Source organism: Thamnophis sirtalis, unplaced genomic scaffold, assembly GCF_051295495.1.
Source record: "Thamnophis sirtalis isolate CommonGarterSnake01/CBP01778 unplaced genomic scaffold, rThaSir2_p1.2 scaffold_12, whole genome shotgun sequence".
Lineage (NCBI taxonomy): Eukaryota > Metazoa > Chordata > Lepidosauria > Squamata > Natricidae > Thamnophis > Thamnophis sirtalis.
Genome location: NW_028261392.1, coordinates 25,778,193 through 25,797,724, shown reverse-complemented (window position 1 = coordinate 25,797,724; position 19,532 = coordinate 25,778,193). Strand labels below are relative to the sequence as shown.

The following is a 19,532-nucleotide window of genomic DNA, read 5'->3' as shown; positions in this document are numbered from 1 at the left end:
CTGCTTAATGATTGTTAATCATTAAAATCTACCATCACCGAAAGAGTGTTAGGCTATAAATGATTAATCCAATTTTTAGAAGGTTTTCAACCACATGACATATTATTTGACATTTACAGTAGTTATTAATGATAGATGTATAAATGTTTTCACATTGCTGTCAAGTGACTGTTTTACTTGGTGTTTTAACGCAACAAAATATATTTTTGTTTTCCTTTGGTGGTATAAGCTGGTACACATGTCTTTGTTGCATTATTTTTAACACAGACTGTAACCTTAGAAGCTGTTGTGCTTAGTAGGTTGAAAATTGTACATTATGAAAAGAATGTAGAAAAAGTAAAAAAAAATCTAAAAAGGTCAGTGCTTATTTATGAAATGTCTATCCTGCTTTTTCATGATTAAAAACAATCCCTAAAGTGCAGTTCGTTAAAAGATCAGAAAAATCTCTAAAAACATCTCTAAGGCCTTAAATTTGTATTTTAAAAAATTCTAAACATGGCACATGCTCAACGAAGCACAGCTGCATCTGTTTAACCCAAAACATGAATGGCTTTATCTTAATCTGACTCCAGAAGCCTAAATCATGCCACATAAAGCTGCACATATGCAATTGTGTGTTTACATGTCTGAATTTTTCCCTAGCTAAACCACATTTAAGTATTAAAATTAGTATCAGGAGAATGAGTTCAGTTTAAATCAGGCATGTGTGCAATCCGTGGACTGCATTAGGTGCATATGTATTCATTGTGACATTTGTGAAGCTTACTGGTTTCCTGTTCCCCATCTCTGCCATTCCTTAATTTTGGAGAAAAGACCACACAGAGTATCATCTTCCTCAACAAACTTGGGACTGGTTATTTGGTAACTGTTGGGGGGAAAAATCACATTGCAGAACAGGAGAGACATTCTTGAATGTGGTCTTTCCCATAGTAGAATTCCTGCAACATGGAGGGGAATCCGGGTACAATAAGCACAATACACACACACACACACACACACACACACTGCATACTTAGCTCTCTTCATCTCATGTTAGACAAGATTTAAGATTAAGCAGGTTGCTCATCCCATTATATTTTTCTCCTTTATTTGTTGTTTTCCTTTGAGTATTAAGAGAGGGAGGGGGGAAATGCTTTTCTTTGTAGGGAAAGCATTAAGACATATTTCTTGTTGGAATCATTTATGTTTGAAAAAGCTATTACAGTTTTCTGCTTTAAGAAATTAACTTTTACTTGATTTGATTCTTGGAAGTAAAAGCCTTCCTACTAATAGCATCATGCAATATTATTTGCCTATATAATTTATCTTTCCAAAATCAAAGTAATACTGCATTCCTCAGAACTTTTCCCTAAGCCTCTTTTCAGAAAACCTGGATTTGTATGCTGATCCTGGTTTAGCTTTCATATTACTAGTAAAATGTAACCGTCGGCAGAATATTAGCCAGATTATTGTATTTAGCTCACAAGATTTTCTCTATAATGTCAAATGCCTTTTCTATAGCACACAGGGAAGGACAGGGAAGGTTGTAGAGAAGAAAAGAAGAATTAAAATAGTATCATGGTTACTGTTTTGAAACCAGCCAAAGTTAAGTACATCCTGAAAGAAAATGTTGCTGTTTTATGATTAGTATCTGATAAAGGAAAGAGATTACATATAAAGCATGTAAATTGGGAATTGAGTCTCTGAAAACATTATTGATTTTCCTGAAGATAATCTGAAGTGTCTTTATTTTAAATGTTGCCTCTGAAGAGTAGAAAAAATAAAAGATTTTTAAAATTCTGCTTCTCAGCACCTAAGTAACCTAGTAGTGATTAGCAAGAAGACACACAATTTCTCTTATATTATACCAAGTTAAATAAATGCTGATTGGGTTAAAATTATCAAGTTCTCCTTAATTCATCATGGCAGAAAGTTTTTGATGATGGTGGGAAAAAGTTATTTTCTGGGTTCATTCTTCTATGTTATTGTCATTTATTTACACCAGCCTTTCCCAACCTACTGCTACCCATATATGTTGGCCTACAACTACCACATTCTTAGTTTGTATAAGTGATGGGATGTAAAACCAATAAATAAATCTGTATCTCATCCCTTTTTCAAATATGTAGTCAGTGTTATGGAGGATACCAGATTGAGGGGAATTTTATTTCTAAAAAGAATAAAGGGGTCATTCTCAGACGTACATCTGATGTGGACCACGGAAAAGGGCCTTCTCAGTGGTGGCCCCTTCTGTATGAAACATCATTTCCTCCCCAAAAGTGCACCACCCCCCCACTCATTGCTTTTCCAAAGGCCTTAGTGGTTTTGTTGTCACTGGTTTGTTCTCTGAGCTTGCTGTTTAATTTCAAACATTTCAGCACCAGGCTAGGTGACATACTCAGCGGGACTTTAGTTGAAGCATCTTGTTTCAGTTCTTCACTGCTTTTTTTGCGGTCAGATGATTGGTGGGTCATGTGACCAGCTGGTCATGTCATGTGACCTTAATGGTTTTGTTTGACCCGGGATCATGAATGGAGAGGGGGCTGGAATAAGTCAGAAAGACCTCGGACTGTGTGAAGACATGATGTTGTCTTTCTTTCAGTTTATGGTACCTTCCCTTCAGAACATAACAGTTATGTCACTTTTCCTCTCAAAGTGTTTTCAAATATCACATATTTGTATGATTCACAGAAGAAAGTGGGAATTGAGGTGGAGGCTAGATGTGTTTATGTGTAGACAGCATTTCAAAAAATAGATGAGGCTACATTAATCATGTGTAAAGTGCTCTCACCAGCTTGGAATCTACAAGGTCATGCTTTCAGACTATGGAAAATAATTATTTAAAGTATTTAAGGTTATTCAGTGGGTTGCTTGAGTAAATTAAATTGGCAGAGCGCATCATTCCTGGCAGTCTGCATTTTAATCTCAGAAAAAAATTACAAAGCACGATTGAAAATAAATTCTTAAAAGCAGTCAAGAACTCACACTAAGGAATTGATTCCTTAAACAGCATCTTTCTTTTTTCCAGTCTCCTCTCAAGGGTTAGAAAAGGCTAGGCTGCTTTAATGCATAACAGAGCATTCGCAAAATGTTTTTCAGCCACAAGGAACAACAGAGGGAGGGAGGAAGAAATTTCACACTGGAATGTTACAGTAGTGATTTAGGCGGGTACCATGGCATATATGTTCTTATACCTCCTAAGTTAGTTGGCATTTATCCATGGTGGTTTGCATGGTCAGTCACTCTAACCCAGTGGTTCCCAACGTGCGGTTCACAACAGTTTCTGTGCATTTCTGTTACAGTTTCAAGTCCTCTCTTGGATAATACCATACCATTTAAGAAATAGTATTTGATAGCACCTGTGTTTACAGACCTGGCTTTTCCTAAATGTCTTTCAGCCTTGCTTATATCTCTCATGTTGTGAAAAAGAATGTCAGTGCAGCTTTTGCAAATAAGAGAACTAAAAGTAATTGCAGGTAAGACTACATAGAAAACATTTCTTTTTGCCACTGGATGCTCCAGTTACTATTACCTGTTATAATCTTGCATTTCTAATTTGATACTCTTAGACACCAGCATGCCTGCCTGTAGCACTTTTTACATTTTAAAATAATATTAATACAAAAAAATTGAAGCTGGAACCCTACAAAGTAAAACAGAAAAACCCATTTTTATGTCCAACAATATCTCTATCCCCCCCCCCATGAGTCCTGCGAGCTTTGCTAGAGCATAAAGTTGAATGACTGCAGACCACTTTTCCATTTTGAATACAGGTGATTTACTTGATTTAAAACCACAATTGAGCCAAAAATTTCTCTTGCTAAGCAAGACAATTGTTAAGTGAATTTTGCCCGCTTTGCCCCAATTTACAACCTTTCCTGCCCCAGTTGTTAAGTGAGTCACTTCATTGTTTGTTAGTAACATGGTTGTTAAATGAATTTGACATTCCCATTGATATTGCTTGCCAGAAGGTCACAAAAGTTGATTTCATGTTCCAGTACACAGCAACCATCATATAAATATGAGTCAGTTTCCAAGCCTCTGAATTTTGATCACGTGACTATGGGGATGCTGCAATAGTTGTGAGTGTGAAAAATGGTCACTGTCCCTTTTTTTAGAGCCGTTGCAACTTTAAATAGTCCCTAAATGAAAGGTTGTAAGTTGATGGTTATCTGTATGCTCATCTGTTCTAAAAAAAAAAAAAAAAAAAGACTAAAATGCACAAACCATTTGGGAAAGAAGCTAGGCAGGATAAATGGAGTATATTTGTATCTTGGAAGGATGTGGCTTGTAAGGTCCACCATTGCAATCATGTTGTCAGAGTGACTGGGAGATGCTTTCAGAATTCCAGCCTAGCACTGGTGATATTACCTAGTTTGGGTAATGAAATGTCTGCAAGAGAGCATCCAAACTCCGAGAGAACCAAGGACCTCTCATTTCAATGTTGAGCTATAAATATTCTTTGTAGATACTACTCTGCTAAAAGGCTGCTTTGATTAGCACCATTTATACTAAGAGCTCAATTAGATGCTTTCTTTCGAGAAATAAAAATGGATGGAGAAATTTTAACATGTCAAGACACCAGCGAAAAGTGGATAATAGGGTATCTGCTGCCAAGAAAGATTGTTTGTCAAAAGAAGCAAAAATGTATATACAAAAGCGTTTTGGCCCATTTTGATATATGATAGTATTTCAGGAGAAATTATGAATTGAGAGAGAATAGGTTGCTTAAGGGTATGTGGTTAAAGAAATGTGTTTAAACCATAATGGAATGGGTCTGAATGAATATGGAATATATGGGAAAGTGAGTGACCAGGATGAAAGAAATACATAGAAGGGATTTGGTCTTGTAGACTGAATGAAGATTGAACTGAAAAGCAAATAAATGAAGGGACAGTGAATGGAAGAAGACGATGGGGAAAACTAAAATAATCACAGAATTAATGAGTTCTTCAGAGCATAGGAATTTAAAGAACAAAAAGATAATGCATTCAGTGTATGGGCATGATGGAGGCAGGGTTTTAAGGCATATGAAGAGAAATAATGCATGCCGGCCCACTGCTCATGCAGCCTGGTTCTCCCCCACCTCCAGCTAGGCCACCAAGTCACAAAAGTTTGGGACTGCTGCTTTGGGAATAGGGAGGATAAAGTCAGGGAAGGGGGAAAATAAATTTAAAAAGTTTCAAAATAGTATCTTCCATTTTTTTTGATGCAATACATAATAAAGTTATAATGCCAACTTTTTAGTTATGCAAAATAATAACCTCTAGCCATTTCTGTAACAATAACCCACTTAATTGTCAAAACCCAAACTCAATTTTTCCTTTTTTTCTCTCTCTTTCATGCAAAGTCCAGAAGTGATTTCAATTTCCAAATAACCACTAAACTATTTGCCATCACCACTTCTAAGCCCATGGAGAAACTACCAAGCAGCCACTTATAACTATCCAAGGAAGGTTGAGTTACTGCTCTATGGAATATTGCCCCCCTCTGCTCTTCATTGTAGTCTCTAAGTTCTTAACAGATGTTAAGGTTGGTGCTTTCCCATTGATTTATTTTTAATTTGGAAAATACAGGATAAGAAGTTTAAATGACCCAAGGGAGAGGACAGCACAATGCCTGTCTCTGGCACTTCCTTTCAAGGGGTAAAATGAGCCACAGTGGCGCAGTTCTTAGAGTGCAGTACTGCAGGCTACTTCTGCTGGCTGGCTGCAATTTGCCAATTTGCAAATCTCACCAGGCTCAAGGTTGAATTAGCTTTTCATCCTTCTGAGGTGGGTAAAATGAGGACCCAAATTGTTGGGTGCAAGAGGCTGACTCTGTAAACCGCTTAGAAAGGGTTGTAAAGCACTGTAAAGCAGTATATAAATCTAAGTGATATTGCTATTGCTAAAGTTAGTTAGGAACAAGAAAAATTAGGATGATCAGATGGGAAGGAGGAGTGATTCTCTGTGATCTTTGTATCAGAGACACACAACTGAAGTTCAGAGTGTTTGAAAACCTGAAAGCTATGGATGTTTCTATATTAAAGTTGATACTACATTTTAAAGTTTGGTGTGAGAGGAGTGCATACTTGGTTGTGAAATTTATCCAGTTGGATGGTGGTATAACGGCGTTATATTAGTAGTATTGAAATTTTCCAAAATTGGTCCTATTGGATGTTCTCTAAAAAAAGAAATCAGATATGGAGATTTTGAAGTTATAATGATTATCTTCTTGCTTCAAAGTTGAGTTTTTCAATTCAGAAAATTTGCTCTTTCTGAGTTGCTTTTTGTTGGGGAATGTTAGGAAATCTAATTAATAAATTCTTTATTATAGCTATTGTCTGCCCAGATTTTTTCTTACAGTTGGATGGAATTACATCAATCTTCTGCTATCTGTTCCTGGGCTAACTGCCAAAAGTAGCCAGCAATTTCCACTGGGAAATTGCAGGTTTATTGATGGCCTTTAATGCAGAGATACAGATGTTGGATAATAGTCCCAGCTCAGAAATCTTTGGATCAGGAGGACCTGTTGCTGGACTCAACTTAATGTCAGAGACAAACATGAGTATTTTATGGTATATCAGCTTTTTATTTTGTCTCCGATTTTCTGTCAAGCTGTTGCTAGTAATCAGGAACATTGTCGTAATAGTTTATGGTTTATGGAAACAGTATTCTGTAAACTTTAAGATGTATGGACTTTACAACTTGCAGAATTCCCCAGCCAGCATGTAGCCAAAGTCCACACATCTTAAAGTTGCCAAGGTTGAGAAAGACTGATTTAAAGGAACATAGTTAGAATCTTTAAAAAGATGCTATGCCTGCCTACTTGTTTTTGTCTTTCACTATTAAAAATTTAAGTACAGGTGGTCCTCAATTTACAACAGTTCATTTAGTGGCCATTCAAAGTACAACGGCACTGAAAAAAGTGACTGTTTTTCACTCGACCATTGCAGCATCCCCATGGTCATGTGATCAAAATGCAGTTGCTTGGCAACTGGCTCATATTTATGATAGTTGCAGTGTCTTGGGGTCACCTTTTGCGACCTTCTCTTTATACGCAAAGTCAATGGGGAAACCAGATTCACTTAACAACTCTGTTATTAACATCTGTAGTGAGTCACTTAACAACTGTGGCAAGAAATGTCATAAAATGGGGCAAATTCACTTAACAACTATTTTACTTAGCAACAGTAATGTTGGACTCAATTTTGGTCATAAGTCGTGTACCAACTGTTGTATACTTTAAATTGCAATTTTATATCTATTTCCCAGATAGCAGATCTCCTTGAATGAACTTGCTTTTGAGTGAACATACAGTGAATATATGTTGGATTTGCCATTTATAGAAATTTATTTATATGAACAGCAAATAATATCTCCATTTTTATGAGACCAGTTGCCTTTGATATTACACTACTTCTTTGTCAGCTATTTGAGATAGTCCAGGTCAGAAAACAGACATTGCAAACATTAAAGGAATGCTACTAAATTGTTGTAGGATATAATTACAGAATCTTGAAATTCTGCCAGAGTGTCAAGCAAGGGTTATTTTCTTTCTCATACCGCCCCTTTTCCAGGCATGAGGTTGGTTTTTTTCCTTCTCTTTAACAGCTCCTATAGACCCTTTATCAAGATTATCTTCACATTCCTCTTTCTGAGTTGTACTGAGTTGCTTAATTCTGGAAGAAAGGATGACGCCTGGAGGATAATTTGTGTCCTTTCTGCGTTTTCTCCCATTTTGTTCCTCTAAGCACACTTACTTTGCTTGCTTAGCAAACCCTTTGCAACTTTAACAGCTGATAGTAGTGATATGTGAGAAATAAGTATGTGGAAGTGATAAGTAAATACTTAAGAACAACAAGTATTTGAAGTAGTTGAAATCCCAGTTTTTGGATTGCAGTACTAATTTTTGTATGTACTGGAATCTATAAGTGAAGGTTGTTTCTGCTTTTTAAAATTATTTTTATCTGTTATTTTTATGGTATTAGAGGAACAAGACTGAAAAGGTAAAATAATTTTTAAAAGTATAATTGTAAGGCCTATTTAATAGAAAATAAATACATATATTAGCGAAAAGTATATGTCAGGGTTCCAAATAACATCCAAAATTAAATCAGAGTCCAAGGCAAAGTATTGCTCAAAGTTCCAATTCATTAAGAGAGTCATGTTGGCACATCTGGGAAAACCCAAATCTGAAAGCTTCTCCGTTTTCCCCACCCAGTTGAGAGTTCATGATCCTGCCACCACACCCACAAGTCCATCACATGGCCCAACATTCCACTGCCGTGCTGGCAGTTCTACCCATCCAGTTCCGGTCAGTTGCAGAGGTGTAGAGACAAAAAATGGCATTGGATTCTAGAAAGGAATTTTATTTTGGCAACATCACATTCTACTCCTTACAATTCCCCCTCCCAATTCCCCACTAATGAAACAGCATAGTAGAATAGAATATTAGCTTGGCAGGCCAAAGATCACAAAAGGAACTGGCTGCAGACCTGACAGTATATTGTTCTTCTCCTACTTGTATGTATACAGGTAGTCCTTGATTTCGGGCCACAATTGAGCCCAACATTTTTGTTGCTAAGTGAGACATTTGTTAAGTGAATTTTGCCCAATTTTGTGAATCAGTGCAGTAGTAAAACGGTTGTTTAATATATTTGGCTTTTCCGTTAACTTTGCTTGTCAGAAGGTCGCAAAAGGACATTCAACCATCATAAATGTAAGTCAGTTGCCATGTGACCACGGGGATGCTGCAACAGTTGTAAGTGTGAAAAAGGGTTATAAATCACTTTTCTTAGTGCCGTTGTAACTTTGAACAGTCACTAAATGAACTGTTGTAAGTGGAGGACCACCTGTCCTCAGCTTCAAACATTCAACTATTTGGGGCAAAACCCTTTTTTTGCATAGGGTTAGTGTAAAATAAGGCTGCCTGAAACAAAAGCAAAATAAATGTAAAATAAATGTGATGGAATACCAAACTAGGATAAAGTTTGTGGGAATAAACCCTGGATTAGATATTTGTGCATAAACCAGGTTTGTGTATTTAATTAAATTCGTATCAAGATATTCGGCAGCCTTTTCCAGTTTCTAGCCTAGTGCCTTAAACCACTGTGCCAAACCAACCCTTTGGATGAAGGATTTTAACAATTGAAATCCAATATAACTGGTTGTCATTAGACCGGGAAGGCTGATAGATAGATAGCTATACATTTGAACTCTGTTTGGGAATTATTCCAGCTTGTTTTTAAGTATATCATGCAATATTAATCTGGAAACAGAATGATAAAATAATTTAATACTGTTTTAGTAGATGGATGTTTATGTATTTATAACAAAAATTATCAAATAGGATAAAATTTAACATAAGTACAGCATCTTTCATTGAACTATAGTGATGTCTTTAATGCTTCAAGCTCAAACTGTTTTACTTTACATATATTAACATTTGTATGCAAAAGGGATGGTATTGTTTGTCCAGAGAATTCACGAGCATTTATATATGAGTCAGGGGTCTTTTTTTGCAAGTTCCAGTCCAGTCCAACTGGAACTGAATCAATTTAGATTGATGAAGTGAATTATAGTAAAAACAATTATAGCATTATAAATGGGACTTCTTCCAATATTGTTTAGGATTTGGAAGCCTAGTATTAAGTCTAATTAATGAAACGTTATTGTGAGCGCCGCGTAACGGGGTGAGCTCCCTTTACTTGTCCCAGCTTCTGCCAACCTAGCAGTTCGAAGCACATAAAAAATGCAAGTAGAAAAATAGGGATCACTTTGGTGGGAAGGTTACAGTGCTCTGTGTGCCTTTGGCATTTAATCATGCTGGCCACATGACCATGGAGATATCTTCAGACAGTGCTGGCTTTTCAGCTTAGAAACAGAGATGAACACCAACGATTAGCACAGATGTGCAGGGAAACCTTTACCTTTTTATTGATATAGGGTTTCCTGCCTGAGCAGGGGGTTGGACTAGAAGACCTCCAAGGACCCTTCCAACTCTTTTATTCAGTACTATCACACAAATACGCTTTTTTCTTTAAAAGGCAACTGGACTGTTTTTTTTTTCCTTGAGGAAGAAGAAGAAAAGAACGGTTCACTTCTCCATCTATTTTCTTCTTCTTCCTCAAGGAAAAAACAGACCAGTTGTCTTTTGAAGAAAAAAGCACCCTTGAGACAACTGTTATCTGGATGACTGAGAATCTCCACAGACATTAATTCGGTATTAGCTTCTCACGAGCCACTTCTGCGCTACTATACAATAGCAATGCTCTAGGGGGTAGTAGCTTGATTTTCTAGCAAGCTGATCTACTCCCAGCTGCTGAGTAAAATACACTGTTCACAGGGTGACTCAAGGTTGAAAGAGGAGGAGGAGGAGGAGGAGGAGGAGGAGGAGGAGGAGGAGGAGGAGGAGGAGGAGGAGGAGGAGGCAAAAGAACTGCTTTGCAGCTGTTCCCACCACTCCCCCTTTAGGAGGCATCAACAGCAATGGCACACTTTTTGCCGTTTATTTGAGTGTAGCTCAGCTGAGAAAAAAAACGGTGGGAGGGATCAAGAAGTAATTAGAGGATGTTTGCCTAGTTGCCTGGTAACCAGACAAGTAATTTGAGTTTCTTTTCACCTCCCCAGCCTCTCCAGCATTAACTCTTTCTCAGCACTTGAAAAGTGTTATTACACCATCATGTCAGACAACTACCAATTTATGCAATAGTTGTAGGAGCACCATTAGAGTGTTTAGTCAAAAGTGTGTTTGATTGAACACTATAGCAATAGTGTTTAATCAAGGTAGTCCTTGACTTATGACCACAAATGAGCCCAAAACGTACGTTGCTAAGTGAGAAATTTGTTAAGTGAGTTTTACCCCATTTTATGACTTTTCCTGCCACACTTGTTAAGAGAGTCACTGCAGTTGGTAAGTTAGCAACGTGGTTATTCTTAAGTGAATCTGGATTCCCCATTGACTTTGCTTATCAGAAAGTTTGAAAAGGTGATCAATGACCCCGGGACACTGCAACTATCTTAAATATGAACCAGTTGTCAAGCATCCGAATGTGATCCCATGGCCATGGGGATGCTGCAAAGGTCATAAATGTGAAAAATTGTCATTTTAATTTATTGGTGCCATTGTAACTTTGAACAGTCACTAAATGAACTGTTGTGAATCAAAGAGCTACCAGTAATTTTATAATGTTCCAATGTAAGTATCTAATCCTCTTTCAATGCAGGAGGATGGAGCTGGAAGAGCTGTGTTGTATATAGTTGAAGAACAAGCTATTGTAAATATAATATAAAGAACATTTTGGTGCTTCCCCACCTTTTCAGTCTTTAGATGTGCATCAACTTCGTTTATTTTACGTCGTGGACGTCTTGAATTTCACATTTGCATCTTCTAAATATAATTTGAGGTGCTATCAAATAAAACAGTAATGTGAAGCTATGTAAGGAACTGTTGCTTGACTAGTGTTTTTTAAGTCAGTCAGCCAGGTAGATTCTGCTCTTATCCATTCTTCTCCAGATGCAGATAGTTGCATTAGCAGTAATTGATGGGCCTGTTTTTATGAATAACCGTGGAGTTGTACAGTTCTCATTTAAATGTAGCTGCTTTGTGTATACCTGAGGGACCATCTCTTGCCGGTCATGTCCGCCCAACCCACTAGAGTGGGGAGGCAAGGAATGTTGCGGGTCCCATCCCCTAAGAAGGTACATCTGGTGGGATCCAGAAGAAGGGCTTTCCCCATGGAGGCGTCCTCCCTCTGGAACATTATCCCTCCAGAAATTAGGCTAGTCCCCAATCTGACCCTCTTTCAGAAAGCCCTGAAGGCGCGGTTTTTCCAGGAGGCCTAAGGAACTCAGCGTGGCATAAGGTAACGGTAAAGGTTCCCCTTGCACATATGTGCTAGTTGATCCTGACTATACGGGACGGTGCTCTTCTCCGTTTCAAAGCCGAACAGCCAGCATTGTCCAAAGACATTCTCCGCGGTTATGTGGCCGGCATGACTAAATGCCAAAAACGCACAGAACGCTGTTACCTTCCTATCAAAGGTGGTCCCTATTTTTCTACTTGCATTTTTACATGCTTTCGAACTGCTAGTTTGGCAGAAGCTGGGACAAGTAATGGGAGCTCACTCCATTATGCGGCCCTAGGGATTCGAACCACCAAACTGCCAATCTTTCTGATCGACAAGCTCAGCATCTTGGCCACTGAGCGTTCCTGCTCAGAGTGGGATAGACCCCATTAAATTATTGGTTTGAGTGTGTATTGTTGCTAAGGGGGCGGGGTTATAATTCTATTATTATTTTATTTCTTTTACATTGGGTTTTTGTTTTCTGTAAGCTACCTGGAGTTTCCATGAATGAGTAGGTGGCTATATAAATAATCCAAAATAAATAAATAACAACACTCTTAGATAGTAAAAAAGGACAAAAAAGTACCTTTGCCCTAAAAATACTTTTAATTAAGTTGGGGGTGACTTCAAATGATTACATTACCTAGTTATAATTTCTGAAACTTCTATGTGCAATCAGTTTACAACTTTTACTTCTGACCTTCTCAATCTTCTGAAGAATTTTTTCATTCTACCTTTATATGCCAAATGCTTACACTGCATTAAAGTTGTAATCAGTACATACGGATATTATAACAAAACTTCATAAATAATATCTAATTGCAAACATTACAATAAACAAAATATTTACGTAGCTTCAGTGATTACGTTTGATAGGTACTGGAAGTGCCTATAGTTCTTGTATGTGGCATATCTAATTATTATACTGTCTTCATGAATGAAAGTGATAGGTAATATTGTGTAGAAAAACTAACCTTTATCCTGTTAGTGATGGAAGAATGAGGAGGAATGTACAGTGTTATTTATCAACAATAGTATAGATATATTTATTAATTAATTTCTCTGTAAGATAGACTAGTATATTAGTTTAATGGGCAGAATTCAGGCTGGTATTCATAAGGGCTTTATAACAGAAGTCCCTTAAGATTGTTAGGAAATATAAGAAACAATAATTAGAAACAAATTCTGCTTCCTCCTCCTCCTCCTTTCTCATAGAAGGGAAGTGGATCTTGCATCTTGACCTTGCCATCTAATCTGCTTCTGTTTTCTTCTCAGATAGGTAGGTAGTCCTCCAAAGGACTAGAATCTAATACTCAAGATAGATTCGGTGTGATTAGAAATGTGACTAGATTAACATTGTGCTTTGCGCATTTATTCAAAAATAATGTTATCTGTTTAACAGTGCTTACTTTCATGTCAAATGTGGGAGGCTGCAGTCTAATTTTTTTGGTTTGGGAAACTTTTTCATATTCTGAACTTGGATTTTATATTTTTAATCTACCTCAGAGTACCTTTGTGCATAAAAGGATATTGAACACATTTTAGGATTTAGTTTTTTGTTATTTTCTTTTTCATAATGGCAAGAAACATTGTTCTCTATCTCTTGAGTTCCAAAGATTGTTCTTTCGGTTGCATATATTTCGGAGACCCCAAAGAGAGTGAGTGAGTGAGTGAGTGAGTGAGTGAGTGAATGAGTGAGTGAGTGAGTCAGTCAGTCAGTCAGTCAGTCAGTCAGTCAGTCAGTCAGTCAGTCTTTCTTTCTTTCTTTCTTTCTTTCTTTCTTCCCTTCCTTCCCTTTCCTTCCTTCCCTTTCCTTCCTTCCTTCCTTCCTTCCTTCCTTCCTTCCTTCCTTCCTTCCTTCCTTCCTTCCTTCCTTCCTTCCTTCCTTTCTTTCTTTCTTTCTTTCTTTCTTTCTTTCTTTCTTTCTTGAAAAAACCTAAAGTAACTGCCTATTAATAAATGTTCTATTCCATAGCACGTCACCTCAGTTGTTACTCTCAAGGTTTAGTATGTGATTTGTGGTTTACTAACCATATGTTTAAACTCTGCTGAATTGTAGTCTACTTTTTCTTTTGGTGCTCATGGTAACATGCATAGCACTCCCTTCTCCCATTTTTCCCACAACAATTATTCTGTGATTCTGGGGTATGTTGTGACTTGGGGTGGGGGGGTGGAAACATTGTTAGGTTCTTTCATGTCCTCAGCAGGTTTTTTTTGGGGGGGTGAGGGGTAGGGAGGTAATAAATGCTACTTCCTCTGATATTTAGGCTTCTGTACTAGCCTGATTAGTGAAAAATGGAATGATTGCATGCAGGTGAATGGAGTTTATATAAGCTCCCAAGGGAGAAGTCAGACATTAGCTCTTATCTCTAATGTTTAATTTACCTTCTACCATGGTCCAGTGAAAGCAGGCCTTCCTTTTCCTGTTCCCAGCAATCTGTTGTTAGTACAAATTGTGATATGGTGTCATTTCTTCCCTCTCATAGCTGTTATTTACAGGAAAAATATACATTCATGATATTAAGCATTACATTTCATTTACACTCTTATAGCATATGAGGAGGGAACCAATAAATAAATAAATAAATAAACATGTACACATGTACACAAATCTACTGTATATACATACAGAGAGAAACACAAACACAAGCATAGCAGCAGCAGTTGTGCCATCTCCACTGTATCTTGTTTTATTTATCCTTAGTTCTGCTTAGTCAGTGCTCTGTTATTTCCTCTAATAATTTAATTGCTGGGTTTAGGTGACTGCAGGAATCATAGTGGAATCAATCAAAGGAGAAAGTGAGATAAGAGAAAGGTAGGCTAAGCTCTACCCACAGAGAAATCATTTATGACCATTTACTAAGACTATAGACACTCTATAAAATAAACCCATAGCAAACAACACCCAAATTTTTGTCCATCAGATGCATATCTTGGGGTGGGAATGAATGGGAAATTTCCAGTGTCTCTTTGTTTGCTGCAGAGATACACTGAACTGAATGGCACTATTATATTATTCCCCTGAAGTTAGGGACTATGAAATTCAATCTCAGGTTTTCCTAATAAACATTCTGAAACTTGTTTTAGATTTAGTGAAGAAAGAAGGAACGTAGTGTACTTTTGACTAGCTTGGAGGCCAGGGGAATACTTTTTTTTCCAATACTGTCAGGAAATATTGAGGACAGAAAAGAAAAACGGCTTGTTGTTTGTTGAAGCTGAATATGTTTGTTGTGAAATCAGCACTTTGGAGGGGGAGTAAATAAAATGTAAAAAAATAGGTTAATTGAAATTGGCTGGATTGCTTCTTGGAATTGAACACATTTTCTTCCACAGATGTCACTTCATCTGTTAGTGCAGAACTTCATGAGACTTATTATTGATCTCTGTGTCAAATGAATCACTAACATTTACATAGATAAGGCAGCTGTCGTCAGATGCCAAGTAATGGGGTACCATTAAAGGGGGAAACATGTTATTTCCTGTGATGGGCAACAACAAAATGAACACATCCCCACCCACTCCTTTTAATGCCAGTACCATTAGTGAGTGGCAAGCTTCATTTGATATTTTTTTAAGAAAGTATTCAGGAGATTCCTTTTCCATCTTTTCAGTCAAAGGCATTCATGATCAAATAAGTCAGGATCAAACCCTGCTTTTGTATGTGCAAACCAGAGGTAAATACCACCTCTGACTGGCACCATTCCCATTCTATTCTTTGCGTCCTGAGTCCAAGCTGATTGGGAGGAAAACCCTTGTTTCCTTCCTGTTGAAACGATAAGAATTGGCTGATGATAGTGAGTCTTTTAGGCCTCTTCCTTAATACTCCCGAGGCTCCTAGGAATATATGAGTGTCATTTTTAAAAATCTATCAATACCGCTGTTATTGACCTGAGGAAATTCCTTTGCCATTTCCAAGTAAGAAAGGATGCTTTTGAATATGCACCGATGAGTAATGGCCTCAATTATGAGACCTATATTGTTACGCCTTCTCCTTATTGTTTAGCAACCGGTGGATAGATGGAGAGAAGAAATAAATTAGATCCAAAACTTTGAAGTAGATTTGGACTTTGCATAATCACAACTCTAAGATTTCAAAAATATTTATTATCATTTTTCATGCTAATGATTAGGGGAAGGACTGGCAGAAACTGTGAATGGAGTTAAAAGAGGGATCAGCAAGAGGACTAAGTCCAACCTTCCTTGAATTCCATTGACCCTTACCTAACTCCTTGCAGGTGTTAACCTTTACTTGCGAAAATTCCTGTGCATAGGCATGAGTAGCAATAAATCAGTATAGTTAGACCTTTTTGTGTGGCCCTGATCTTTTGCGCATGGCAAATGATAGTATTACACATATCTTTGAGAATCCAAAATTAAGTCCATATTGTAACTATTTATTTATGAAATTTTGAAGCCGTCCATCTGCCTTATAGAGGGATTATTTCATATGACAAGCCATTCGTATGGCTTACTGTGTGCATTTCATTTTTTTACTAATCTGTAGTGTGCATGAAATTCCCCCATAATACATTTATATATTCACAAATAGCAATCAATATTGTAATTAAAAGTGAGGGTGCTCAATGAAAATGAGAGAGAGAGAGAGAGCAAGAGAGAGAGAGAATGATTATGATTCAATAGCTATAAAAACTTTGCTTACATGAATGTACTTTAGTTGATTAAAAGCTTCTAGAATATTAAATGTGTTTATTGGTAGTTCAATTTGATCAACTTTATGATACATTTTCATTTAGAAATCTTTAATTTCAAACAGATGATAAAAACTGAAGGGTCATGTGTTATATCAACATTTCAAGTTTTTTTTCTCTCTGCCTCAATCCTTTCTTTATTAAAAGTTCACATTAAAGAATGGAGCACATACAGTGCTCTCTAGAGTAGTAGATCATTTGTTTATTGATCCGGAATTTCTTTAGAGTGAGTCAAACATTGAAAGTACTGTAATGGAGTCTAAAAATGTGATGTGCAATGAAAGAAGAATGAAAATCTTTATTCCAAGAGGGTGTTAAGGAGAAAGGAGGGAATGAGGAATGCTGGAGGGTGCAGATGAAAAGCAAATTGCAGGACAGTAATCGGAACTAAATACTGGGAATTATATCTGAACAAATTTACATAGGCTTTTATGGTGAATCCTGAAAACCTCAATGTCAACACTGATGCTTCAGGGTTTATATAGGGCAGTTTACAATTACATTGTCAACAGGCTTATCTGAAATGGAAATTTATGTTTTCCAAAACAAAAAACAAAAAGAGTTGGGAGGAGAATTAAAAATATGCTTAATTTTAGATTATTGTAATTGGAGGAAGAATAGAATCTCTTGTTGGCTATTGTTACAATTGTTTCTTTTTTAAAGGGGGTGTGGGTGTGGGTGTCCCAAAGGTATTTTTTCAAGAGGCAATTGGCTACTTCAGCTCTGGAAGATGGGGATTAGAAGGATTTAAACTCCTTGCAGACAGCTGTCCATTTGCATTCTTTTAGAGAGTCATTGAGGCTACCTAGAGATGTATCTTGTTGTCAGGGTCATTGTTAGGAGTATAATCTAATGGTTGGATTGGCAATATATAAATCATGTAACAATGTTGTACCTGTTTCTTTAAATCATGCTGTAAAATGTGATTGGTTGCTGTTTCCTCAATCTGCCATAAGATGGAGCCAGAATCACTGTTACATGCTGATCTGATCTGAGTGTTTGAAAGCTGGCTGTTAGAAGTGCTGTATAGTGATCAGCGTGAGCTATTGTAAGTTTTGCAACTGCTAGCAAAGTTTGTGTACCGGACTGTTTGTATGATTATGGACTATGTTAGTTGGATTATCCCTTAACTGAAAGACGTTGATGACTGACTGTCTTAACCGTGTATGACTTGGACTGTTTGATGGACTCTGATTCCTCTATTTCCATGAAAGTAAAAGCCTATTTAAACTGCAGTGTGTCTGTATGCTGGTTTGTGTGTTCTCCAACAACACTCTCAAAACACTTCTCTGAACGCACTCACTCTCCCAATGGGGAGCTTACCTAACAGTCACCTGAGTAATGCAAATGGATGTGGAGCCTTCTTGGAACAGTTGAAATGACTATGTTGTAGACTGGAGATAGATGATGTTGTATCCCTCCCCCTCTGCTGAGAAAGAGGGCTGTTCAGTTTTGACATAGATAGCCTCTTTGACCCTTCTTTCAAAGCAGCTGTTCTCTCTGTCCAAAATGTGGACTTTGCTGCCTTCAAAAGGGTAGCTTTTTTTTCTTTTAAATGCAGATGGACTGCAGAATCTTGTCCTGATGAGTTTGTTCTCCTGTGTTGTGTCATGCACTTATGAAGTGGTTGTTTGTTTCCCCAATGTACAGAGCTTATCTTTAAGATGCCTTGGTGTATTCTTGGGCTTGAAGTGGCATGTATGTTGTGTTGGCTGAAGATCCTCCTGAGCTTTTCTGATTTTCCTGCAACATATGGAATGACAACATTGCTTTGTTTATTGTTCTCTTCTTTGTCTGTTATAGAGGAGCTCCTGCTGGGTCTTTTGGAGGATTTGATGAAGGCTTACTTGGGATAGCCACACATTCTGAGGGCTTCCTTGATGTGTTTTAATTCTCTTTCTGTGTCATCTTTGCTCCTAGGCAGGCCTTCAGTTGTATAGGTATATTTTGATGACTCCCATTTTGTGTTCCAGTGGGTGGTGAGAATCAAAATTAAAAATTTGATCTATGTGTATGAGTTTTCTGTAAACTACAATATTTTCTGTCTTCCTTAATGTGCTTCTGTTTTCCTTAATGTGTACAGCGTAGTCCAGGAAGACTAGACTATTTTCCTTAACATTTTCCCTTGTGAATGTGATGCATCTGTCCACAGAGTTGATACCTTTGGTGAATGCTTTGAATTCCTGTGTTTTGATCTTGACCTAAGTATTGTGGGTGGGTGTGGTTGTGTTGTGTAAATTTCAAACCTATAAATCAGTTGTCCCTTTCCCTCCCATTTCTTAAAAGGAAAATAGTTACCTGGCAGCTGACGAACTAAATGGAAGAGCATGCAGCTAGCTCACTTGGTGCCTTCCTATCCACTTTTCAACTAACTTATTGTATTATATAGTAAAGCAGAGACAGCATAGAGCCTTCAGTACTTTAACATTCACCTAAAAATAGACTGTACACAGTTTTGTTATCTGCTTGCCTATATGTGAGAAGACAAAATAACTTGAATTTGAAATGGATTTTTAATGTGGGTTTTTCATTTTCATATATAATGTATAATGTTTGTTTTTCACTACAGCAAAGAGCTCCAGGAAAGATTTTATTGGATGCCGTCTGCAACCATCTGAATCTTGTTGAAGGTGATTATTTTGGCCTTGAGTTTCTGGATCATAAGAAGGTCATGGTATGTAAAGATATTTTGCCTAAATCATCTCTCCCATGATATCATTTTATAACCTTTTCATGCTCTTAAACGTTTGCCACTTCATAGCTGCCTTAAAATGTGTTGTATTTTTCTCACTTGAAAGCAAAGTAGATAAGCAAGAGCATATGAATAAATATTCTTGTTTCCCAGATCACAATCAATCAATCAATCAATCAATCACAAATGTGCAATATGCTTGTCCATAAATAATATACACTGCAGTAGAGCAAAACATACTGTTCTAGATGAACTTACACTTCTATTTTACTAAAATGTGTGCACATATCTATTGGAGAGGTTTTTTATTATTTGAAGAATA

The 19,532-nt window shown here is 37.2% G+C and overlaps 1 protein-coding gene across 6 annotated transcripts in view; it reads left to right on the top strand.

The window, feature by feature from the left end:
- FARP1 (FERM, ARH/RhoGEF and pleckstrin domain protein 1) overlaps positions 1–19,532 on the top strand; it is a 141,401-nt gene that overhangs the window by 57,246 nt on the left and 64,623 nt on the right. For all 6 annotated transcript variants that reach the window (XR_001313382.2, XM_087726667.1, XM_014063594.2 and 3 more), the window contains one exon: positions 19,088–19,192. Coding sequence is in view for 5 of the 6 variants with exons in the window: in XM_087726667.1 (XP_087582793.1) it covers positions 19,088–19,192 (105 nt within the window). In the remaining variant the exon portion in view is untranslated. The remainder of the gene's footprint in view (positions 1–19,087; positions 19,193–19,532) is intronic.